Raw genomic sequence first — 26,414 nt, 5'->3', positions numbered from 1 at the left:
AGTGTGTTATGAGGGTTTTTCCTCAAAAATGACATTAATTGCATATCCCACAGATGCTTATTATGTATTCTATTTATACCAAAGTATAAAATGTGATTGAAAATATATAGATTCAATATATTTAAGGTAATAATAAAACACAGTTACTCTGGTCTAGCGAAAATTGTTACTTTTAAACTTCAATTTTTTAGTCTCTTAGCAAATAGTATAAAGTAAAAACAATATTGAAGCTTTATATTGAATCTACTATGATTGAGGTTCTTTTAGGACTCACAACAAGTATATATTAAAGGATGGAAACATAACACTAGTATTTTAGAGGTTTTCGTTTTTTTTTTTTTTACAAAAATAACCCTAAGGTGATGCTTACTCTCATAGTAAAAACAAAGATTAAAAAAAAACTAGCTCTTAGAAATTACCTAGGAAATTCAGAAATATTTGTCAGTGTTTTACTTTGGAAATTTGCTCATAGTAAAAACAAAGATTAAAAAAAACAACTAGCTCTTAGAAATTACCTAGGAAATTTAGAAATATTTGTCAGTGTTTTACTTTGGAAATTTGCCAGAGAGTGATAGGCCCCTATAGGACATATTTTTTAAGAAGTATGATACACATCTACAATAGGCAAACAAAAGACAACTCAAGAAGTTAATTCTTTGAATTAAAGCAAGAGAAACTTCATTCTAAGTGAAACAGGAGTAATCTTTTATAAGGCTAATGAAAAACAGTGTAAATAATTTTTAGAAAATATTATTTTTATAATGTCACTTACAAAGTATTGAATACTTAATTTCAAAATAACTTTGTTTAACCTAAATAGTAAATTGGTTTATAAAGTTGGTTAAACAGTAAGTTGATTTAACATTTCCTAGCAGAAAAACCAGCCTCTATTATCTAGGGAATGAAGCACTTATACACATAAAATAATAGCATTAATAAGCAAGTTATTGCCTAACATTCAAGGTCATGGACACTTATTCCCAAATTTCAAGATAAATATCATCAACTTATTTAAAATTAAGTAAGCTAATTTGGAATAATTCTAGCCAACGTTAGTTCAATTAATATTTTTAACTAATTATTAATTCTAACTTTGTTGACTTTCTTGCCAAATGCAATAAGTTTACATACGGCATATCTGCCGCATCAAGAGACTCTCACATATATTATTTTATGAAAACTGAACAAAAACTACTTCTGAATGTGGACTAAACTGCAAAATCTTTTCATAAATGATAATTATAATCATATTAGAAAGCAGATTTCAATAAATTTTAATGTACCATGCAACTGCTAAAGATTGATTAAAATTAGAAACCTGGGCTCAATATGAATATAGTTTCATTTTGCTAACACATTGCCTACCACATGAACATATATTTATGATTTACTATACTTTCTATAAAAAAATTGTTGCTATTGATAATATTTTTCCATTGGTGCATTCATTATTGACATTTTTATCACATTGCTATCCATTTTGTTAGAATATTTTAGTATATAGGGAAATACTTTTTGAAAATTAAAATTCTATAAAAAACAGCTGGCATGCAAAAGCATATTTTATTTATGTATTTATTTAAAATTTTATGTATTGATTTGAGAGAGAGAGAATGATTTGTTGTTTTACTTATTTATGCATTCACTGATTAATTCTCATGTGTGTCCTGACTGAGGGTCAAACCCACAACCTTGGCAGATCAGGATGATGCCCTAACCAACTGAATTACCCAGCTAGGGGGGGAGGGGGAATCACATTTTAGATGATACAATTATGGATTCTGATATCAGCTTGAGGGAGAGTAGGTTTTATTAACTGAAAATCGGTTATTTTATATTTGTCTACATGCTGATAATTTACTCAAACTGCAATAATTATTTTTAAATATTGAATATAAGCTTAAATTACCAACTTTCTTCCAACAGGAAGAGAATAGCATCAGTCATTATTTAGATAAAGAAAAAAACAAAATATTTCATTTCCATGAGATATAATATTCATTAAGTTCGAAGACATAAAATTACTGTGCCAAATTGCCATGATTTGTTTCTAAAAGTTTACTCTCAACTTCTACACTATCTCTTTAGAAGCACTGGTCTAAAAGGATGGCTATTACGGTTCTGTTTATAAGTGGCCCATATACTCTAATGAAGAAAACACAGAAAGCCAAAGCCAGAGCTGGAAGGGTGCATGAATCACACAGTTTATCACATTCACAGAGCCATGAGGTCCTAATTAAGTAATGGTAATGACAGTAATAACAAAAGCATGCCAAACATATATTTAATGTTTACTTCATACTCAGCATTATGATTTTTGTACATTATGACTTAATTCTCATAGGCATCCTATGAAGTAGATAGCATTATTTTTAAACTCCATTTCACAGATGAAGAAAACAAGGTTCAAAGTGGGTAAACATGCCTGTTTTATTTCAAACCCTGGTTCTAACTGCTATTCTGTATTACACTAATATTCTTTGGTTCCAAGGATTATAGGAGTCATCGATAGGAAATATACAGATGAGCAGTACAGCTTAAGGTAGCATAAAGAAATAGGAAAATAAAATCACACTGGCCTTTCAAGTGCCCCACTTGTAGAAATGATCAAATTTAAAAAGTGAAATCAGTGCATAAAACCCTTGCACTATAAAATGCAGTACAGACCAATTACGAAAATGAGTAACTTCTTCAAAGATTAAAAAAACATATTTTTTGGTGATACAGATGAGATCTTAAACAAAAATAATGGGATAAATAAGTCAGCTATGGTTATTGAAAGCCTTGGTATTGTTAGTACTGCTAAAAAAACAGAGCTGAAAGGATTAAGAGTAATTATAAATCAGATCAAGGAATTTTTACTGGGAAAGTACTGTAATCAAAGAAGGCCTATGAATCACTATGATGAAGAGAAAGTTGTGGAAACTAATGTCTGAAAAGGAATCGGGAACACAATGGTTTTAAATCGTTGTATCCAAGTCCATTCTGCCACCATCTCTTCAGAAACCATGGCAAAGTAATGCACCAGCTCGGACAAAAAGGTACTGAAGAATAAAGTATGTTAAAGAAATGATAAACATTCATTAATTTCTTTCCCCAATATTTAAGACCAATTTCTACACTCAGAAAATAATTTTTGAGGGTATAATATGGGCTTTTATATTTGAATAGACCAATTTTTTTAATGCACGGTAGAGAGAAATAAAATTTAACTCCTAACCTTGCCACTACCTATTTTAAAATAAACTTTTATGCCTATACACAGAAACATATTAGCTAGACTAATAAGTGTAGATGGCAATTCATTAATAACCTACAGTGCCGCCCAATAACCATGCTACCCACAACTTTTCTTATTTCCAGTGGGATGATGGAGCAGCTCTCAAATGTTGAAGTCAAGCTTAAGTCATAGAAATGAAAACAAGCATTAAAAACAGGAAAGCAGACTTCCTCCGTTATAGTTTAGGAGTTCCAGAAAAGAAAGACAGGCGAATTATTATTAGAGAACAACTCTGTAAAACATGATAACATAAAGAAAACACTCATTGATATTCTTTACTTTGGACTAAATAAATTGGTCTTAACCCTTTGACTTGAGATTCTTCATAATCCAAATACTGAAGTCATATTTACTGAGCATCTACTATGTACATCCCAATGGTATCGTTTCAATTTTCCATGTTCTACCTAATTGAGGAAGAAATTTGAAGGAAATATCTACTAAGGAACTGCCCAACAGTTCACAGATGTGAATGCTCTATTGTTTTAATATAAAGGATCCTTTGTTGTCTGTAGTAGTATACAACAAACATATTGTTTAAAACTGTTATCTTACACTTTGCCTACTCACACTGGAAGCCACCAAATGAATACACATACCAATACACACACACACATCTAAGAAGTGACGGTCTCCCTGCTGTTCTGCTACAGCATGTTACAGAGGTTATGTGGCTGAAGATTAATATATTATATGCACTGTGAGGGACCCTGATTTTACTTTTTCAAAGGCACTTCTGAGGTAAAACAGAAGACTATACAATAAAATAAAAAGAATATGGATATCTTATAGGATTGTTTGGGTTCAGTGCTGGTTTCATGTGTGTATGACCTATATGACCCTCTACTTCTTAAAATGCTTGGTTTAGTTATCTATTGTTGCCGTCTTGAAATTCTTACTTATTTTGTTTTTTAAAGAGGCTGTCCATTTTTTTTGCATTGGCTCTGCAGATTATGGAGCAAATCCTGCTTGGATCTGAATTATAATTTCACTGTTTAGTATGTGTAAGCCTTAGTTTCTTCCTCTGTAACAAATGGGTAATACTCAATTAACAGGCTTGGTGGGGGTATTAGATTAAACATCATATGTGAAAGCCAAGAACACAGAGCCTGGCATATAGGACATAAGAGAGATATGAAATGAAACAAAGCTGGAACAGTTCTTGCTCTTATACCTATGGATCTGAGACATACAGAAATCATCAGAAATGACAACTAGGTAGAGCTGAAATTTAAACTTTAATACTTACAACCCATATATCTGTGGTGCGATTTCTAGTCTGTTCAAGTGCATGTAAAGCTCAATATCATGCTTCTTTAGTAGATGATCTTGGATCTGGTTGACTTTGGTAACAACAGCAACTGTTGGTCCTAAGTCCTGTGGTCTAGCAAAGGGGATGGGAGTCATCAAAGTTTCTTTCCCCTAAAAATGGGAAAAATGGAACATGTATTATATTTCAATATAAAATTAACAAATATGTAGACACCACTCCTGAATATATTTATAAATGAGAGTTTAAATAAGAAATTTAATCATCTTATGACAATTGCTTACAGTGTGGAATCCCATGCTGATTGTCATATATAGATGACTGTGCTCATCAAGTAAACGCCAGAAAATGCCTTCTAAAATAGTTTCTACCTATATTCCCTTGACCAAGTTCTCTTGTGACATTACTTATTACAAGACAATTTTGGCCGGAGGTAGTGCTGGCCATTAGTCTATTTGCCCATGGCCAGTTCATCTAATCAGCCACTGCACCTAAATGGAACAGTCAAGTATAAATGAAAATGTATTTCTTGTGGCATAAAACTAAAACATGAAAAACAGTAAATGGAAACTGTTTTAATTTGAGATTTCAAAATGATAAAAAAGTCACAAGATAAAGGAAACTCGTACTAGAAAATAGGATATTCTCTGGCTTTTGATCAATTTAAATAGCTAAGTAGAAAAGATTTAAAAACTCTCCAGGCCAAAATATAGCTGATTTAAAAACAATTTATGTGGGCCAACTACAACATCTCTTCCCATGTTCCACAGTAAGAAAGACATATCTGTAACTCCTTGTAATGCTTTTATGTAAAATTCAACTACTTCCTCAAATCTGATGGTTTCTTTGAATATATGTCTGACCTAAGTTCTTCTGATATTGTTGTCCTTGATTTCCACCTCTCTCCAAACATGCAATTTGTAGCATCATTCTCATGATGGTCTGCCTATCACTCATCCTCAGTCTACTCCTCTAGCTCAAATTCTTGTTTCAGCTTCACAAAAGTTACTTTTTCATATAGTTCTGGTCTTGTTTTTATTCTCTATTCATATGCAATTCCCTGAGTGATCTCAGTCACACATACTACTTCAACCAAAACTCTTTGTTCCCAAAGACATCTTAATCTGTGTTCATAACCTAGAACTCTCAAGTGCCTACCATTCATTTGAATCCTGGCAAGGACTCTTAGATTGCCAAAAGGATGTCTAATTCAGCAGGGCCACAACCAAGTTTATTATCTTCAGCTCAAAAACATGCGCGTCCTTTCCCCACGCCTACCCTAAAATCCATCGTCCAATGAGATCACCTACTTTGTCAATTTTAGCTCCTCAGGGGATTCTTATATGTCTCCTCCTCTACAGTTCTACTGTAACAACATGATTTGGGGCCCTAATTATTTCTTTCCTCCTCCTAATGGGTCTGTCTCACTGCCCCTAATTTAATCTGCTTTTAAATTCATCTTCCAAAATGCCTGGTGATCTCTCTTAAGCAGATATTAGGCTATTCTAAATGGCCTTCCTTAAACATTTCAATAGCTCCCCATCATTTTCACTCAGAAAAAACAAATTATTTAGCTTGGTCTATAAAGGCCTTTCATTTATTCATTAGTGAACCTTAACTCTCACTTCCAGAGATCCTGGGATGCAACTGTTTTACCTCAAATATCTCTTCCCAGTGTTTCCACTGAAGAACTCCCAAGTATATTTAAAGATGTGGCTCAGGCTATATTTAATTATATTCTTTTCTACTACTGCAGTATCCTTTACTACTTCTTAAGCTCCTAAACTATGAGATCTCTAGAGTAAAATCATCTTTTCGTAACTGGACCAGATTCAGGGGCCTAAAAATAAGGCAGAGCTCTAGCCTTCGTAGTCTCAAGGGCAGGACTACGGAGAAAGTAACTTAGAACTCCACATAAGAAGAGTGACTGATCAGGCTGGTAGAAAGCCCAGGGGAGAGGAGAAACGTGTTAGGATAAGGAAAAATTTCCTGGAAGGAGTTCCATCTACCAGGATCATTTCAAGTCTTAAAAAGAAATGTAGCCCTTTGTACTTCCTGTATGTCTGCCCTAGTGTCTTTAGGTCTGAAAGATATAAGTCCACAGTAATTTTTATAATTCAATTAGTTTGTATTAATTTATGTAAATGGAAGGAGAGGAAATCTCTATGTTGTGGTCATTTATTATTCAAAATATACATCTAAGACACCTTTTTTCAGATTTTATAATATCAATATTCTTTTCCAATTAAAAAAGATTTTAATTCTTAATTTTTCAATTACAAAGATTTAATTAAAAGTTTTAATTCTTGTTAGAAAATTTTCCTACTGATATTAAATTGAAATAATTTTTTAAAAAGAATTCGTGTTAACTGTAAGATACTATTAACATTCAAAAGGTAGTGTTTATTCTGAGGCCAAATTCTTGAATACAAATTTATGTATTTCGGTCATGTAGTTTTCCCTTTATTGAAGAACCATGTGCAGCTGAACACCGTACAGTTGTGTGGTGGAGGCACTGAGTTCAGACAAGGTTTCTAATAATAGCATGGAAAACAGATCATTGTATCTAGTCTTCTTCTAAGGGTTTGAATACACTATGTCCTGAGAGATACAATCACTGGCTTTGAAAGAAGTAATCCTAAATAAACCCGTTTTAAAGATGTTTAACTTAATGAAATCATATAATCAATTTTTAGTTTGACTAGAATGAGTTGCCATTAATCAAGGGCATATCTAAGACCATTTTTGAAATGTTTAATAGAGACTCATGCGTAGTCTAAGGCTTATGTAAACTATAGTTTGAAAAGATTTCCCCTGTGCTCAGAATACTTACAACAAAATCTCTTACACTTAAGAAACTCAGAAATAATGTTCCGGATCACTTAAGTGCTAAATAGTAAAAATCAGAAGGGAAGCTAGAATTATGGTAAAATATTTCCTTATCATCAGGATTTCTTATCATAATAAAGAATGCTATTTGCATTTAACAAGTATGATCAAATGGAACAGCCACAGCTACCAATAAAACCAGAAAAATTTTCTAACCATTTCTTAGGCAGTAAATGTGTTCAGTCCACAAACTGTTAAAGGAATGCAATGAGATAATGATTTTATGTCATTAGCTAAACCAATGCACTGTTTGCTTCATGAAGAAAGTCTTATGAAAAGTATGTTTGCTGAAACAGTAGCATGTTATATAACTGAATTTTCAAAGGAACTAGAAGAACTGAGTAAGAAAGTGGTATATTAATTTCTCAAACTTCTTTTTTAAAAAGGCAAGAGAATAATACAATAGAATAAAAATAGGAGGATGAAAAAGGGATTCACTAGACATTCTTTATAGGAACATCTTTTTCATTGCTATATGCATGCAAGTAAATAGTATAAATGTTCAGAGGTCACAACATCTATGTGTTCACAGATAAAATGAATGTCTTTCTTTGTGTTATCTTAGCAATTTTCATGAGCTTGACTCAGTGATACCAACTTGATCAGTGATGGGTAAGTAAAACTGAAAAATGGTAACCCTCACATTTCTATCACTCAGTTTCTCGGGTATGGTGAATCAGTTACAAAATACAAAATGACCACTACCTAAAATAATCATGATGCCTGTTTTAAATGTATTCAAATACTCTCTGCTCAAGATTTTGATGTTCACACAAGTTTATGACTTCATCAAATCACTTGTCAAAAATATAGTTATTGTTTCAAAATATATGTAATCACATACAGTGACAGTAAGTTTCTGTGCTAGTAACCCTTACAGAAGGTAACATGTTCATATACTGCTGAAGGAAGACTTGATCACCTAGGCTGGGGGTTGGCAAACTTTCTCTTTAAAGAGGCAGACAGGAAGTATTTTAGGCTTGACAGTTGTGTTGCAACTATTCAACCCTGCTGTTGTAATGAGCAAGCAGCCATAGACAATGAGTAAATAAATAGGCTTGCTGTATCCCAATAAAACTTCATTTATGGGCATAGAAATTGGATTCCATGTTATTTTCATATGTCACAAAATATCCTCCTTTTCATATTTTTTCAACAATTTAATAATGCAAAAGCCCTGTTAAGTCACAAGCTGTACAAAAACAGATGGCAGGCCAAATTCATTTGCAGGCAGTAGTTTGCCCTGACCTAGACCAAAGGCATAAAAAACATTAGTTATCCATTTTATTTTTTAAGAGATGGAAAGAAGTGACTGAATAATACATGGTTTCTAACCAGAATGCAATCAACTATACCAAGATAAAAGAAATTAATCATATAGAAAATAATATGCCAAAAATTCTTAACAACCTTGCCAGAATAATTTGCAATTTTTCTAATACTGTGTAATAAAAATGGAAATACATAATGACCTCTAAGTTAGTATATATTTGTTTAAAATGACAGATGATTCAGAAATTTCACTCTTAAGATATAGGCCAGGAGAACTAAACACATACAATCAAGCGAAAGTTTGTACACAATATTTACAACAAGCAAAACGTAAAATGAACCTAAATATTCATCAACAACTTATGGATAAATAAAACATGGTATAGCCACACAATGAAATATTATTCACCCACAAAAAGGAATGAAGTACTGATGTATACCATGTGAATGAATATTGAAAACAATATGCTAAATAAAAGGAGTCAGTCACAAAAGGCCACATATTGTATAATTCCACTTATATGAAATATCTGGAATAGGCAAGTAGAAATACAAAGTAGGTTAGTAACAGCAGAGGCTCCGGGGAAGAAGAAATGGGAAGGGACTGCTACTGGGCAGGGGATTTCCTTTTGGGGTGATGAAAATGTTTTGGAATTAGATGTGAGGATATTTGCACAACCTTGTGAATATACTAAAACTGGCTGAATTGTACACTTTAAAAAGTAAATGTTATAGTACGTTAATTATATCACAATAAAAATTGTAAAAAATAGGATGAGAGAAAGGGAAAATGCTACCTATGTAAATTCAATAATGATACATTAGTACAAGTCAAACAACCTACTTGATACAGTTTATCTATGCACTTCATTTAAAGTATCAGTTCACTAAAACGGCAACAAATCAAGTAGATAAATGCACTTATTAAAAATTTATAATTTTTAATAAGTGCATAGATATTATACACTTGTATAAAACAAGTTTCCATTCATTTACACAAAAATTGTTATATCACCTTTGTATACATCTGCTAATATTATCAGAGATACGGTTTAGATCCCAGTTCAATCTTATTGCACAGGTATTTTTATATTTTCTTTTTTATAGTAATAATAATGGCTTTTATTCTCTGATTATATGTTGTTACTTACTAAAATTATTTGTTCCTTCAAATATATGGAAAAGATCTGTACTAGAAGATTTACCTTTTGATTATCATGTTCGAAAGTAGAAAACCAAGGTTCAGCAGTTTCCATAAGTTGTGAGAACATCGCACTAAAATTTAGAAAAATAATATAATACCGTTAAACCTTCATTAAAATAAATATGGTATAAAAAATAAAAATAACAGAATTTTTTTGTACTTACTAGGCATCATGTTCCAGATACTCAGGGTTCAAGAGAGTTTTCATTTCCTCACTTAAAAAAGCAATACATGCAATCAAAATGTGTAATTTTTTTAATGGAAGGAGATACAGAGTTTACCTTATTCTATACTTGGAAACCAACTTTTACACAATGTACAAGTGAAAAAAAAATTGTCCTTTTTTAGTAGAAAGAGGAACTCCATTAACAAATGAAATCCTTTCTTTCTAAAAATATCAGAAACAAATTAGCTGCCTTGTGTGTATTACCATAAGGTAACTTTTAATTATTTCAAATAATAAATACAACTGTGACGATATGTTCCTTGAATGTGCCTGGTCTAGAATAAATTGATTACTCCAAAACCTATTGCGTATTGTCTAAAACAAAACAAAAGAATACATAGTTTCAGGTCAAATACACCATATCAAAACATTAATTTCTTTTAATGGTTTCTATTTTTACTATATTATAACATCAATTAATCAGTGATAGTACCTCTTCCAAATCTATTTTAGTGTTGCTTTTACATTTTGGTGAATTGAAACAACTAAAGAAGCATGTCCAACTCATTTAAAAGCTATTTTCAATCATTTGTACTTTGCTGTGAAGTATATTCGACACATATGTTTTTAAAAAGGTAAAACTGACATGAAAATAGGATCCAATACTAACTTTATCTTTATCATTATTTAAAATAACTAAACAAAGGCAATTAAGATATGGTTACTACATTCAGATCCAGTAAACTCAGTATGATTAAAGAACTCAAAAGAAACTAGAAAATACTAATGTATAATACAGTGAACAAAAGTTAACAAAAGCCTGAGTATATGTTCAGTAAATGGATGGCCTCATTTGACTAATAAAGATATTATATGATTATTTCCTCTTTTCTGCATATAGATGGGCTAGGCTGTGGGATACTCCTGACAAAGTTCTAAATCCTATAGCTTTCTATTGCCAAGATGCTTCCTGGCTGCCTCTATGGCTCATCAGTTATGGTATCTTAAGTTAGAAAAAAAATTCTAACAGTTTAAGTTAAATACAATCACTAAAGTTATTTGCTAAGAAGAATAAATTAATGTATCTCAAAAACAGAAGTCATTTTTGTTTAGTTACAGACTTGAATTCGTCGTGGCAGTGCTCTCTTATGAACTGAACTGAGTCAGACCTGGAAAAACACCTCAGATAAGGTTTCCATGCAGCTTGCGCTTTAAGAATAGGTCATTAGAGGATGGTGTGTGTGAGTACTATCAACCTTAAACACTTTGCCATTACAACAAAAATTTCTTCCTCTTGATTCATTAATTATGCCTCTCTTTAAGATTTGTAAAGATACTTATGTTTCCAAATTTGCCCATAGTTGCACTGGGATTACATCTATGAAGTGGAATTAATAATCAGCCACATGAAACAAACCAAATGTTTACAATTTACAAAAGTGCCTTCAATTTAAAAGATTTTGAGGCAAAAAAAGATTACAACAGGACTTAAAAACAGATGGAGCTTATATAAAAACTTGCCTTGGTTGTGCAGACTCACTGGCATGAAGAAAAGCTTGGTGGTCACAGTGGAGGATAAAGATTATAGGTGCTAACAGCTCATGCATGCCCTGAAACATAAGAGCAAGAAAAATGAAAAGGAGGGATGTTTAGAGTCCACTAGCAGACAGAAAAAGCCTAGTTAAATGCTTCTTCAGCTGGTCCCTGCCATCAGCATTTCTGTGATTATATAAAAAAGCATAAAAATGAAAAGCTAGAAAATGAGATCTTATTTACACTTTTAGATTTTGGTTCCAATTCAACCATGTATGTATTCTGCTTTAAAACAGAGAGAGCAGTTCTCTTTTAAATAACACAACAAACAATAAATTGGCATGGCAGACAACCTTGCACCTGTCAGTTGCTTCAAGATCTGTACTCATAAATATGAATTTCATTTATGCAAATTATAATCATGAGCTACAGTATAAAGATCTGCAGTAAGAAGGGCAACTAAGAAATGTAGACCTAAGGAAATTACATCCAATGTTTTCATTATATAATGGCTCAAAATTAGGATGTCTGTAGATTTAGGAAGAACTGAAGTCAGCTTGCTGGAAATGTTGGGTGATAAAAGAAACAAACTTTAGTAGGTATAATGGAAAACAAAGTTTTTAAATTATGATTTTCAATTTGTTTAATCTGAAGACTACCATAAATTTTTCCTGTCTAATTTCAACTATAAAGTTACTTTTCAACTTATTTAGTGATTTCACCAATTTGATTCTTTCCCTTATATTGGTGTTCACCTTGTGTATTATTATACAAATAGGCAAAGACACAAAAACATACATTAACTACTAAGTTGTCTTTAAAAGGGTATTACAAAAAACCATTATTTACCCATTATTGTGGGGAAATAAGGTATTCCACATCAGTGACCTGCCTTGCTAATTATTTTTCCTCTTATGTACAAAAATCCCCCACATTTTAGCAAGTTAAAAATAGATTGCACCTTTTTGCTTCTACAATTGAGTAAATTACCATTTCCTTTTTGTTTAATAACTATGGATGACCTTTTATAAAAACATTAGACAAAACACCACTTACTTTAAAGGAAATAAAAATAAAATATGCAAGAAGAAAGAAGAAAATGGTTTTGCTGGTGAAATTAGAGATGACTTCCTATTTAGAAGGGCAATCACACAGCCTTCTGCAGAGTCTGGTAGTGCTGTGCCATTCTTAAGAAACTAGTTGTTAACACAAAATGATATGAAAGTGAACTCTTTCAGAGTTCACTGTAAGTTATCCCCAGTCTTGAATTAGAAGGATTTGGTGACATTTTTACAAAATAATTTATGCTCCATTGACAATTTACTTGTGATTTAGGACAAATTACGATACATCAATCTTTTTAGGTGACTATGTCCTTATTAAACAAACCGTGAAAAGACTAGCCTTTAGGAGAACATGGTACAGACCCAGAAAGAATGGAATTGTGTTTCTAAGTATGTCTTATAATCATCACAAGGGCTTTAGTGTCCTGAAAAATCTCAAGTTATTCCAAAAACTAAGTGCCATAATTTTAATCATCAAAGTAATAGCTACTTATTGTAGAAAACCACAAAAAAGAAAAGAAAGAAAGAGGAGGGGATGAAGAAAGGGGAGGGTGAGCAATGGAGTGAGGGAAGGTAGGAGAGAAGAAGAAAGGAAAGAAAGGAGGACCAAAAAACAAAGGAAAGAAATTAAAAACTGTGATAGATATTCTTGTGGTATTTTTTTTTCCTATTTGCGATGGTTTACACAGGATAAAGTACCTAGAAGCAGAATTTCTGTGTAAATGATTAAAGACATTTGTTAAAGTCTCTGACATAATCCATTAAGCTACCCTTCAAAAAGAATTCCTTCACTTTCAAGCATAAAAATCGCCATATCACAAATCTTCACCTATGTTTGTAGTGTTTAAAAAGAAATCCTCTCTGTATCTATGAGTTTCTGTCTGTTGTTTTTTGTTTGTTTGTTCATTTTTCGCTTTCAGTTTTATATCCCACGTATGAGTGAAATCATACGGTTCCTGATTTTTTCTGTATAAGTTATTTCTAGAGGGAAGGCAGGATGGGAGTAGTAAAGGGTAAAAAGGGTATCAAATACGTAGTGATAACAAAGATTTGACTTTGCTGGTGGGCACACAATGCAAACTACAGATGATATATCATAGAAGTGTACACTTGAAATCTATACAATCTTATTACCAATGTCATACCAATAAATTTAATAAAAAAGAATTTTAATAAAATCCTGTCAAATTTCACAAATGGCTAAGGTAAGTATATAGTTTTCTTTTCTTTTTACAGTCAATTATTTATCTATCTAGTACTTAATTTTGCCCTGAAGAATACATACATATTTTTCTCTTCAAAAGAGTTAAACTAATTTATTGAATGATAACCATTTATTGAATAACTCACTTTCTGCCAAGAGTTCTGACATGTGACCTTTACCATAAATTGAATATTTAGCTCTCATTTTTTTCTGGGCTTTTACAGGTATTTTATTGGTGTGAATATTCTTAATATTCTCAATCAGAACTTCAATGTGCACACGTGCACATGTGCAAACACACACACACACCCCCACAACCCCCCCCACATACACCCCCCCCCCCAAGGCTATCTCAGTAGAGAGGGTGAATCTTTTCCATTTTGTTTCTTAGGGTCTTGGGAGCCAACAAAAAGGTGTGCTTGAAAAAATCAAATAAGGAAATTTTTAAGAAGAATTTTACTACTGTCATGACAAGCTGCAAAATGTTCTGTTCCTTCATATTTTCTATTGTTTTCTCAAAACTATCTTGCCTATTCTAACTTAATTTTTTCATCCAAAGGAGCCTCAGTACATAAATGTTAAACAAAATACTGCAATTTTTATTGGCATTGCATTAAAATTAACTTGAAGAAAACAGATATTTTTAGAACACCAGATTTTCCAATCCAAAACTTTGTAGAACTGCATAGTTTTTATTGGGTTTGTTACAATAGGGCTTTATTGTTGGTGGTGGTGGTGGTGGTGATTCTAAATGAGTGTTTTCCCTTCAATGTATTTTCTAACTAATTATGTCTAATTTAATAACAAAGATTTCTTGCTTAAATGTATCTTCCCACCTCTTTAAATGTTCTCTTCCCTTTAGTTTTTGCGACACTACTCTTTCCACATTTTCTATTTTGCTCAAGTGTCATTCATCTTCACTTACTTCAAAAATTATTTATTAACTACCTATGACGTGGTAAGAAAACAAAAGTGAATGAAGTAGGCATGCTCCTAATCATTATAAAGCATGCAGTCCGGAGAGCAAGGCACACAATGATAAAATGAACAGGGAAGTGACTATACAGTCATAAACTATGGTAAGTGGTATGTTTGTACGTATACATACACACACACACCCCCCAGCTTCTATTACAGACACAGCACATAAATGGTGTTCACTATACAGTGACAGTATAAATGCAATATTTACCACTCAACACAGCAACACACTGGTAAAAGTTGAACTACAATGTAAAAGATGGAAAAAATAACACTGTATCATATTTCAATATCTTACATCAATAAGTAGGGTGCTCTTTATGACAGAAATGAAGAGTTGCCTAAATACTATTTAAGACAAGCTTTTACAAATTCAATGTTGTGTTTCAACTAAACTAGGAATATTTCCTTAAATAGACTTGGAAGATATTGTTGGTTTTATCCTCAATTCTAGACTAGTAAAACTTGGAAAATAATTACAAGTAGCAAGTACACAGATATCTTTAAAGGAACAGAGAGCTATCTAGACAGAATGATCATAAATTCAATATGCTATAAATTTAACAAAGCATAATAAAAAATAAAGTATTCTCAGTATATTTCTTGGTTCTCAAAATGTGTATTTTGTTTCCATCTACATTGTCAGCATTTCTGCTTGCTTAAAGCCTTTATCTCTGCTGGATTGTTAGTAGTCACTGCACTCCAAGCTCATGCCATTTGAAAATAAAGGTAACAAAGTTTTCCTCATCAACAGCCTGTAGGCTCACAAAATTGAACCTGTTCTTTTATCTGCCTGTGTTCATTTAGCTCACCAAGCAGTCTTTATTAAAGCTGAGGCATCAGACAGTCAAAGTTCATTAATACCATTTATATAATCTCTGCAGTTTCAATTAACTCAGCAAGACATTCTACTACATGATAACAGTCTCATTAATTCAATAAAATCCCATAACTATTAACAATATGGTCGATGTTAAACGGGGTGTCACCTAGTACAAAATAATAGCTTTAACAGCTTGTGATGAAACTCAAGGTTTTTTTCTTAAATTTGATCTGGCTAAATATTCAGTCCTTCTACAGCAAGGTATTATTTCTGTGTAAAGAATCTATAGGGTTTTAAACATATATAGGGAGTAATTAAGTCTTACTGATACTGAGGAATAAGTTAATACTTTCATATTCAATTTTGATAGTCTTTGTCTAAATTATCAAGAATCTGATCTTCCATATTCCTCTGCAGATTTCCTTGAAAATGCAGTGGGTCACGTACATCACAAATGACAGTTTGTGCAGTTATGTTTTTGTTCCTTGTCAGTGAACTTATTTCCATTATTTTAAGACTTTTTAATCTAGCTTCTTTCTCTAAAGAAGAAGAGGAAACAAATGTGCAATGGGCTAATTTTATTCTGACTTGATTTGCTATGAAATCTTTCCTGTGAAGTATTTTCAAGTACTTGAAAGAGGAGAGGAGACAACAAGGAGATGGGCTTGATGATAAAAGTGAACAAAATGAGGACAGCAGAAAGGAAAAATAAAAATAAACCTGATAATGGATGTAGAATCTGAGCTAGTGAACTAACAGTGCTGCAGAACCATTCTTCTTGCAAAGTATGATCATGACACCCGCAGAGTTTAAGCCATTCTCAATGGGGTTTTCTGTTACTTGCTTCCAAAAAATCCTATACTGATAGAGATTTAATTTCTCCCAGTCTACTTTCTTTGGTTTGTTTGTTTATTTGCATGTTTTTGGCGTTGTGACATTGCATATGACTTCTGGATATCTTGCTTGGGAAAACCTTTCCTACCCTGAGCTTATAAAAAACATTCTCCTAATTTTTTTCTAGGATATTTGTATAATTCTTACTTTTACATTTTTATCTTATTTCATCTTGAATTTATTCTCTATTTAAGCTATAATTTAACCTTTTTTCTAGATGGAAGGCCAAGTATAGCAAGTCAGTAAGAATGTCCTATCTTATAATATTAAGATTTCATACATAATTGGACCTGTTTTTAGTTTGCTCCACTCCTCTACTTGTTGATTCCCACGCTACCATCACATTGGTTGGGTCACAGAACATGTATAAAAGTTTTCATATTTCCCTTTGCTATTCCTCTCTTCTCCTAAACTCTATGGCAACTCCAACATATTTAATAATGTTTATCATAATGATAGCCACCACAAGTACCCACATGAATCCTTAGGGAGAACTAGATGTTTTTAACTTTACAAAGTTATATACTATTATTACCCTCTTCTTATAGATACAGAAACTAAGGATTAAAAAGTCAAGTAAGTAAATTGCCTATGCAGCTAGTAAACGGTGGAACTGAGATTCAAAGGGACATGCACCTAGACCCAGTGCTTGTAATCAACTAAACCATATCATCTCCATTAAAATTAACTATAAAGACTGTTGTACTAAATTTAAAATAAATGTGTCCAGCTTTAAAAAATCACATCTCTCACTTAGACTATCACTGGACTGATCATACATGTATACATTAAGCTTGTGAGAAGGACTACTTTTATCTAATGTCTTCTCATCTAAAAATACGTTATTACTTTCCTATTTACTCAAGTCTGGTTTTATAGACTTCAATAAAATTTGTAGTTTTCTTCATATAGCTTTTGTGCCTATATTGTTAAATTTATTTCTAGGTATTTTATGGTTTTGGTTGGCATTATGAATGGGATATATTTTTTCCATTTCCCATTCTATACAGTGATTTATATAATTAATTGTAATTCATGTAATTATATGCAATTATCATGCAATTAATGTAAAGACATATTACTCATATTAAAACTAAGATAAAATTAGTTCCTTGGGTCTTTTTTGTATATAATAAAAAATGCATTATTTAGGACAATTGTAGTAAGGCTTGGTTTATTATATTTAAACTGATCAAGTTTATTTCAAATTAAATACACTGCTCTCACCATACAAGTGTTTTCTGTTATACTGAAATTAGGCGGTCATCAATTGGACATAGATCATAACTTTTGTTTGTTAGAAAGTTCATTGATTTAGCTTGAATTCCCTATTAATACACATTTTGAGAAATACATACTAATATTCAACATGACATATTTTTATTAGAACACCATAAGTTCAAGTAGAAACCCACATACTTCCCAATATATTGAGTAAATAACATACATTTCAGTCAAAATAATCCAACAATCTTCTTTGCTTTAGTAATGGGATAAATCCAGTATTAGGATCACAAAGAATATAATTTCAGTTTCAAAAAAATTAAAAGAACTTCCTGAAGTTATATTACTAGTAAGTTTTAAGGAGTAAAAGGATACTTTATTTTTTACATAGCATGTCACATATTTATAAATCCTGTACTTAGAAACAATATTTATACATACAACTCTGAAAAGTTTTATTACTAGATTGGCTTCAAAGATGCTGTTTATAAACAAACTCCCAAAAGTTGAAAGAAAAGATTGAATGCCTTATAGAAGACAATTTGGTGAAATGTCTTATAATAAGGAAGAAGCATATGCGCCTCAATGAGCTTACTTTTCTCACCATGCAGCTGACAAGCAGCTCTTTGATTGCTTTACTATTATGATACAACTTTGGATACAATAAAGGCTACATTATTGCTCTATCATTTGTCAAGCTGTATAGAAAATTTTGAGTCAATGGATGCCACCTGTACGATATTTTCATTACCTGTTTATAAAGCAACTGCTCGTTTTCTCTAGCATAACAGAAAAGAACATCTGTAAGAATTTTTCTCACATTTTCTTGTTGGAAAAACTGCATTTCAGGAAACCTGAAAAAAGAAAACACAGAATTGAAACTGACTAGCACCATGCCAAGAATTACCCTCAAACTCGTCTCTGAGAGGTGCAAGTCTATTTGCCATTGGCGGGACTCATATGAGAGAGAGGAAATTATTATAGCACAGAGGGATGCAAAACCCTTTAATATCAAAATACTTAAAATGTTTTCCATATGCTTAAAGTCATCACATGGTGAATACAACAATTTTTAAGCAAAATGAATTATAGCCTATGTATTTAGGGTGAGGGATTGCTTTGTTTTAGCCCATTTTGTTTTTAGGATTAGAATGTGACCTTGATGTTATCAACTTTTTTAAAAAAGTATTATCTTTTTAATGCAAATATTAAAATTTAAATTATTATACATGACCACATTGTTAGTTTTATCTAAAGAAAATGCAGACTCTAACTGGAACAAGTTCATCAGTATTTCTTAAATGTTTTCTGGATCAAAAATTCAACCAGTTGCTCTGAGGTTACGTGAAATAGAAAAGGGCAAACTATGAACTTAAATAGTTGTTTATAATAAAAGAATATACAATCACAGTAAGCCGGAGAGCAAACAGATAACAATTCAATACACAATTAATATATGAGGGAAAAGGGGATGTCATTTAGAAGTAAACAGCAAAATGGGTTCAATCACAAAAGGCCTGAACAAGGATTTTTAGGAGAGGAAGAACATGCAACATCAATGCAAAAGATCACTAAAACAAGAAAAGATATGAAGGCTTAGAAGGCACTGAGTATTCTAGGTATGCAACACTGTATGGTAATTAGTCATCATAAAGAAAATTATTTCCATGAATACTGCCAGTTGGGAACAGGAAGATGGGACAGAAGAAAAGGTGGGGCAGGTCTGGAAAGAATTTCAAATGCCAACTTTACTATTGAGGAAATGCAACAAAGTTACTCTATATTTTTTTGAATAGGGTAATAACAAAGAAAATATTATTTGAGTAATTCTTAAGTAGGAATAAGTCTGAAGGAGGAGAGATTACAGGAAAGAGAGAAAAGGACATTATAATGAAGTTGAAATGGAAAAAATTACAAACCTAAAAAAAAAAAAAAAAGCCTGTGTTCAAATTCACGTTGCACATTTGCTAGCCGTGCAACCCTGAATAAATAAATGACTGCCTCCTCTATTAGGTAGGGATAGTAATACTGACCTTGTGATCAAGATGAGATCATGTGAAAGTACCAAGAACAGTGCCTGGCAAACAGTAGCGGTTTGGAAGTAGAAGTCTTTCTTAGTGTTTGAGTACGGGTGCTTCAGGCGATGAAGATGTGAACTGGGTGGCTAAGAGAATTATGTGAGAGGCTGAAGAGGAGGTCTACCTAAAGCAGGGAAGCACAGGGCACCACTGAAAGATTTTAAAGAGCATTAATGGTTGTTTTACCTCAGATTGTAATGGTTTGCTTTCTCCTATTTCTGGAGACCCCAGCTGTTTTATGTTTCACTCTGATCTTTTGGAATTCAACTTTTTCTCTAGGCTTAGCTGGGTTCCTGGGTGAACGACGCTAGTCACTTGTGAAGCATCTCTTTTCTGGTACTCATTTTTATAGGAAATCAAAGCCTATTTTATCTTCAACTGTTCATCTGATTTTTGCTTGAAATTCCCTTTGTTGTGCAAGTGTCCCAAGAAACAGATACTTGATGTTGTTTCTAGAAGAAAGGAGGCCTCCTTTGGGGGGCAAGTAATAAACCCATAGATCTGAGCAAGATTACTTCACACCTCCGTATAGATTTTAATGTGATGACCTTCCAGACAGTCCCTACTCAGGCATGGGAGTTCAGCTAGTGACCACAGCTCCGGAAGAGAAAAACTAACCTGCAAGTAGATTCAGTGAAGAATAATATATCACAGAAGCAAAAAACGTTCCAGAAAGATGTCAAATGCTCCCAAATAGGAAAGTAACCAAAAACTTTTAAAATGATTTGTATGAGACAAAAGAAAGTTGCTAAAACCCTTAGAAAGTCAAATATTCCAAAATAATCAAGATGAAAGGTAAGTAATTAATAAAATAATTGTTGAGAAATTTCTTGGAAAAATTTAGTCACTAGGTCAAAACTAGACTAATCCTAATGAAAAGTAAAATCACTTCCCCTTCTTCCTCAATAGATGACTTAAATCTAGCCGTGTCTATAAGTAGGCTTCACGCCCCATGATTTAGGTATGTGGCTTAATGATTTGATGTGTCCTTTCCTTAACTATCCTTTGCAAATTATGTATGCACACTGCCACAGCCAAATTCTATGTAGCTGCTGCAATGTGAATGGATTATGGGAAAAAGTACTAAAAACTGGAGTATTCACTTTGTAACAAATACCCATGAGCTATATAGTAGGAGTTTAATACCTAACTACTAAAAATGTAAATTATATTACATACTAATCCATAATTTCATTTAAATGCATACTATCCACTTGCAAGATTAAAAGCTAGAGATCTACAAGAATTAAATTGCAGGTAGATAATTTAAATTACCCACTTTTAGCAAATACCCAATCAACTGAAAATGTGTATTAGGCAGACATAGTATCTCTTCACAATGACACCCTATCTACGAGTCTATTCTACAACGCTAAAGTGTCAGTTTATTAAGTTTCATAATACCCTCTTTTTAGAAAAACATCAAATAAATAAGCTAGAAAGATACAGAGAGGTTCTGAAAAAGAAATAAAAGTTTATGCTACTTCAGAAGCTGGAAAAAGAACTTACATTCAGACAAGTTTCAGGCTCACAGAGAGACTAATACCTGCCCAGTGTATCTGGGTGGTTCGCAGGGTGGCAGTACTTTCCAACTGCTTCACTAATCAGTTAGGAATGAGTTGAAAATAAGCATTTAGGTAAAATTCCATGATTTTAGAATTAGTTATACAGAAGTACATAGGTCATGAGGATGATAAATGTATTTGAAAAATAATGTATTTCCTACAACAAATACTTGATTGTCATATTAAAAGGCTTCAAACCAAAAGACATAGGAAACAGAAAAAAGAGAAAGAAGAATACAGTGAGCAGCTTTTCTAGGAATGGTAGTAATATTTTTCATGATATGTTTTAAGTTTCAAAAGAGCTTCCCTGCTACCCATTACACTTTTAAGTTGTCTTTTTTTAAAAACTCCGTTGCATCTGGTGTTGATTCAGGACAGGTAATTTGAACATCAGTCAAACCCAAATGCTATTGGAAAGGCAAATCTGTTGAAACAATGATAAAAATCACAGAATAAAGACCCAAACTAGATTCAACAATTGTTTAGATTTTGAAAAATCAGTAGTGTAACTCTCCATTTTCATTCAATAAAGAGAAATGGTAGTAACTTCAGTAAAGATGAAACAGAGGAAAAAAATTAGAATTAAAACTGTATTAGTTTACGATTCATGTAAGCCAAAATACCTGTTAGGAAAATAAAAGGGTAAAAAAAATCTTATTAAATGGGGACTAAAGACAAATTTTGTTGTTATCAGAAAATAAAAGTCCAAGTAATTTCTGCATTTGTCCAGAAAATAAAAAAGATGGTAAATAGGTGAGGGTGAAACTCTGGTGCAGATAAAAAGCAAAGAGAAAGTAAATTTAAAGTATTCCATGATGAAATTTAGATTCATACAGTGTAGATTTTTACTTAATGGAAAAAAGTGACATTTTAGTTTTAACTTAGTTGATCAATATTTAAACTACAGCAGTTTCACTCTCCAGATATGTGATGGAACTTATATTTAGACAAATTTTACTTACTGCAAATGAATACCAACATATATAAAAGTATGGTGTGTGTTTTGTTTTACATCTTTGAAACCATGCAAAATTCACAGGAAATATAATTTTCATTATGTTTTTAAAAAATATCTCTCATTATGAAAAATTTAAACCTTTGCAAAGATAATAGTAGACTGAACCCCAATATACCCATCATCCAGCTTCAGCACTAATCAATTCTCTTTGTATATATACTCATCCCTCAATGGCACATTTTGAAGCAAATCTGAGACATTGCCGCACCTATAAAGATTGCAGTGCATCTCTCAAAGATAAATCTCTTTAAAAACATGACCATAATGCCACCATAACCCTACTAATACAAATAATTATACAATAATTAAATCAAGTGACCAGTCAATGCTCAAATATCTCTAAAAATTTTTCAGTTTATTCAAGTCAAGATCCAAGAAATGTCCACATACTGCAATTTGCTGACTCTTTTACTTGATAAATTTGTCCTTTTTCTTCTTTATAAGAAGCCAGGTTCTTTATCCTGTAGAAAACTGCCATGTTCTGAATTTTACTTATTGTTCCTCTATTTTGTTATTTAACACATTCCTCTTCCCCCTGTATTTCCTATAAACTGTAGTTAGGCCTAGAGATTTCATCTGATTCAGGTTCAACTTCCAACGATGTTCTTCATAGGTGGTAGGATGGTTTTAGTACATGTCCATAAATTCTTTGGCATGTCTCCCATAAAAAGGTGAGTCTAACTCCCCTCCATTTGAATATGTGCTGGCCTTAATGATAGCTCCTCACAGAGAATGCAGTGTAAGTGATGCTGTGACATAGCTTCTGTCTGGCTTTCCATCTGGACACATCCTTGGAACCCAGACACCACACTGCTAGGAAGTCAAGCAACTACATGGGAGGGCCATGTAGAGGTGTTGTAGCCACAGCTCCAGAAAAGGTCTCTGCTGAGAGGCAGCTTCAACAGCCAGGTGTGTAAGTGTAACAAGGCTTCAGGTTATTCTAGCCCCTAACCTGCAAGTTGTGGAACAGAGACAAACTGTCCTGCTCACAGCTGCCCAAGTTATAGATTATCAACCAAATAAATTCCGTCATTGTTTTAAGCTCTGGGGTGGTTTACAATGCAGCGATAAAGAGCTGGCATAGTTGGTGTGATATGCTTGCATCAGGAGGTACACATTGTTAACTTACCTCTCCTTCTGTGATGCTAGCACCCGCTGATGACTATTGCTTAGATCTATTAATTCACTGGAGGCTGTGAAATGGTAAAACTATAATTTTATCATTTTTCTTCCTTTGTTGTTTCAAATACACATATCAAGAAAAATTTCTGTTCATCAGTGTTTAGTTATCCTGAAGTACAAATCATCACACTTTTGAAAACCTTGTTGATTTCTGATATATTTGCTCATGAATACTTGTGGATATCTAAGGTCTATAAATGACAGAATGGCCACTGATTGTGTCACAAAAGTGGTTTCTCATAACCAGATTATTCTAGTTCTCTTTTGGATACCTTCTTATGTGACTGCAGTGAATGGGAATAAATCAGGACGTGCGGGACAGAGGACAACTAAACACCAACTTTAGAGCCCAATAACCAGGAACTCAGGTGCCTGTTGGGAGTTAACCGAAAAGACATTCAATAAAGCAAGTGTCTGTCATAATATAGAGAAACAATAAAGGGAAGCCAGGCAAATATCTGGGCTGCCTATAATGAAGAGTTTCTCAGACAACAAAGAGACAGAGGATTTCCTAAGAAAGAAAAGGGTTAAGAAAAGAGTGAAATGATAAAGGGCTTTGTCACTGCATTATAGTACATAATTAGGTAGTTAGAAGTATTAAAATAGACAAAGCATTGGGCCCAGATGAATTACTGAAGATGCAAGTATTCAATAAGATGCCCCAAGGGAAAAAATAAAGCCCTTGGTGAAGGTTTATAATCATGCAGTAGGACAGAGAAGCACAGAAGGACTTGAAGGAACAATAACTGATGTTATGCCCATACTTCTAAAAACAGAATTTCAAAGCAAGCATTCATCCAAAATTTAAAATGAGTTGATGAAAACTCCCTAGAATACTATTAAACACCAAGATAACTATAATACCTTACTTTGGTTTATTGTTTTATTATAGAAAAACTGAAAAATCAAGCAAAAGCCATACAGGAATAATTTGATATAGAATGAAAGCAAACACACCAGATACTCTTTATTCCTGTGCTCCCTCTATTTTGGGTGATATGATTTCATCATTCTCTCTATTCAACCAAACCGGCTTTTTCGTCATTCCAGAGACACAGCTGGATTTAATTCCCCAGCTCCCTTTTCAGGTAGCTGTGGCCACTCAGTGCTAGCCAATGGATTGAGAGCAGAAGTGATGTGCGACCCCCCACCAAACTCATCCCCCACCCCCATGAAGCCTCATAGACATTCCCCCTTACAGCTGGAGAGAATGGAAAAACAGGTCATTTGGGTGAACTGGGAAGCGACATGTGGATTATGGTGATTTTAAAAAATATATCTGCAAATTCATTCCAACATATATCCTTTCTTTCTTGGACTGCTTGCTCTGAGGGGAAGCGTCTTCTGGAGAAAGACACTTAAGCAGGCCCATGGGGGGATCCACATGGAAAGAACCCATATTGATCTTCCAGCCCTAGTCAAGCCTTCAGATGACTGCAGCTCCAGGTGACACCTGACTGCCACCTATTGAGACTTGTAAGCCAGAAGCTTCCAGCTAAGCTGCTCCCAAACTCCTGATATACAGCAACTATGAAATAATCATTGTTTCAAGTCACTAAAGTTTGGTTGACTTATTATAGTAGCAATAGATAACTAAGATAGTTTTTGATTCCTGAAACTGGGGCATGGTTAAAAAGCCGTAAGATATGTGATAGATTTTTCTATAGGACTGAATAGGAGCTGGAAGGCCCTTGCATAAAGCATCAGTGGAAGACTAAATGGTGTGAATGAGACTGTCAGCAAAGGACAGATGCAGAACAGAGGGACCTGGCTGCAGTGAGGGCTTAAATAAAAGTAGGGAAAATACTATAGAAAAAAACATTCCTTATTGTGTAGTTGTACCATGGTAACCTTTACATATACGGAAAATAGAAAATGTACCTAATAAACTGGGCAATCTAAGGAGCAATCCAGTTAGAGTGTTGAAGGTGCTGCCCTCAACACGCTGCAAAAGGAAGAACTGATCAACATAAAGGTGCTAGGTTACCATCGGTAGTTACCTACCTGTTAATAAAGAAAAGGAAACAAAGGGAAATAGACATTGAGCTTAATAAACTGGGGAGCATAAGCCTGTTTGCTTCACCAGGGAGCGACAGCTTCACATAGCAGGGAATTACAGCATTGCTCCACCAAGGGGATTAACACTCCTCCCTACCCCCATCCATTACTGGTTTGTTGGGAGGTGCAGGGGAGGTGCTTGACCACGGAGGCCAGTCTGTCTAACTCGGGAAAGTGGGCCTATCAAAAGCCTACGAAAACATGGGAAGTTGAGTGGTTCTTCTGAAAAAGCACCTGGTTCATTCCAAATCCAAGCTAACATAATTCCAGGGGGAAAAAAAGTTTGCACTCTCTCTCTTTTGCCTACTTGGTAACGCACTCACCTGCGCACTCACGCATCCTCTCCACAGTCGTGTGGCCTTAGCAGCCTACGTGGTAAATGGCTGTGCAATTCCACAAGCAGGCTCCAGGTGGGAGCCTGGATACCTCAGCACAGCAAGGGATTATAGCTGGGAACACAAGCTAAACTAGCCAGATGCTGGACTCATTTGAGCTTTAATATGCCACAGGATCTCTGGACACTGACTCTATTTCTGGCCATGATCTTCCATGGTGGAACAGATGGAGATGGGACCCAGGGGCAGCCTTCTACATGAATACACCATTCTGCCACACCCCGATCTCCCGTGCAGGAGTCCTTGGAATGCTTTCCTCATGATCCCGTGAAAGACACTAATTTCTACCCACAATACTAGGGTTTGCTGGGTAC

At 33.5% G+C, this 26,414-nt stretch overlaps 1 protein-coding gene across 1 annotated transcript in view; it reads right to left on the bottom strand.

Annotated features, from left to right (window-relative positions):
• Positions 1-26,414, bottom strand: part of TBC1D5 (TBC1 domain family member 5) — a 490,954-nt gene that overhangs the window by 174,769 nt on the left and 289,771 nt on the right. The window contains exons 11-15 of the mRNA XM_054595215.1: positions 18,556-18,658; positions 11,603-11,691; positions 10,080-10,130; positions 9,917-9,986; positions 4,530-4,702 (exon numbers count right to left, since the gene is read on the bottom strand). Of these exons, the coding sequence (XP_054451190.1) occupies positions 4,530-4,702; positions 9,917-9,986; positions 10,080-10,130; positions 11,603-11,691; positions 18,556-18,658 (486 nt within the window). The remainder of the gene's footprint in view (positions 1-4,529; positions 4,703-9,916; positions 9,987-10,079; positions 10,131-11,602; positions 11,692-18,555; positions 18,659-26,414) is intronic.

Source organism: Pteronotus mesoamericanus, unplaced genomic scaffold (genome assembly GCF_021234165.1).
Source record: "Pteronotus mesoamericanus isolate MK-2021 breed Mesoamerican mustached bat unplaced genomic scaffold, CSHL_Meso_final scaffold_54, whole genome shotgun sequence".
In the NCBI taxonomy this organism is placed as follows: Eukaryota; Metazoa; Chordata; class Mammalia; order Chiroptera; family Mormoopidae; genus Pteronotus; species Pteronotus mesoamericanus.
Note: the sequence above shows the minus strand (reverse complement) of the source record. Positions and strands in the feature narration are given on the sequence as shown.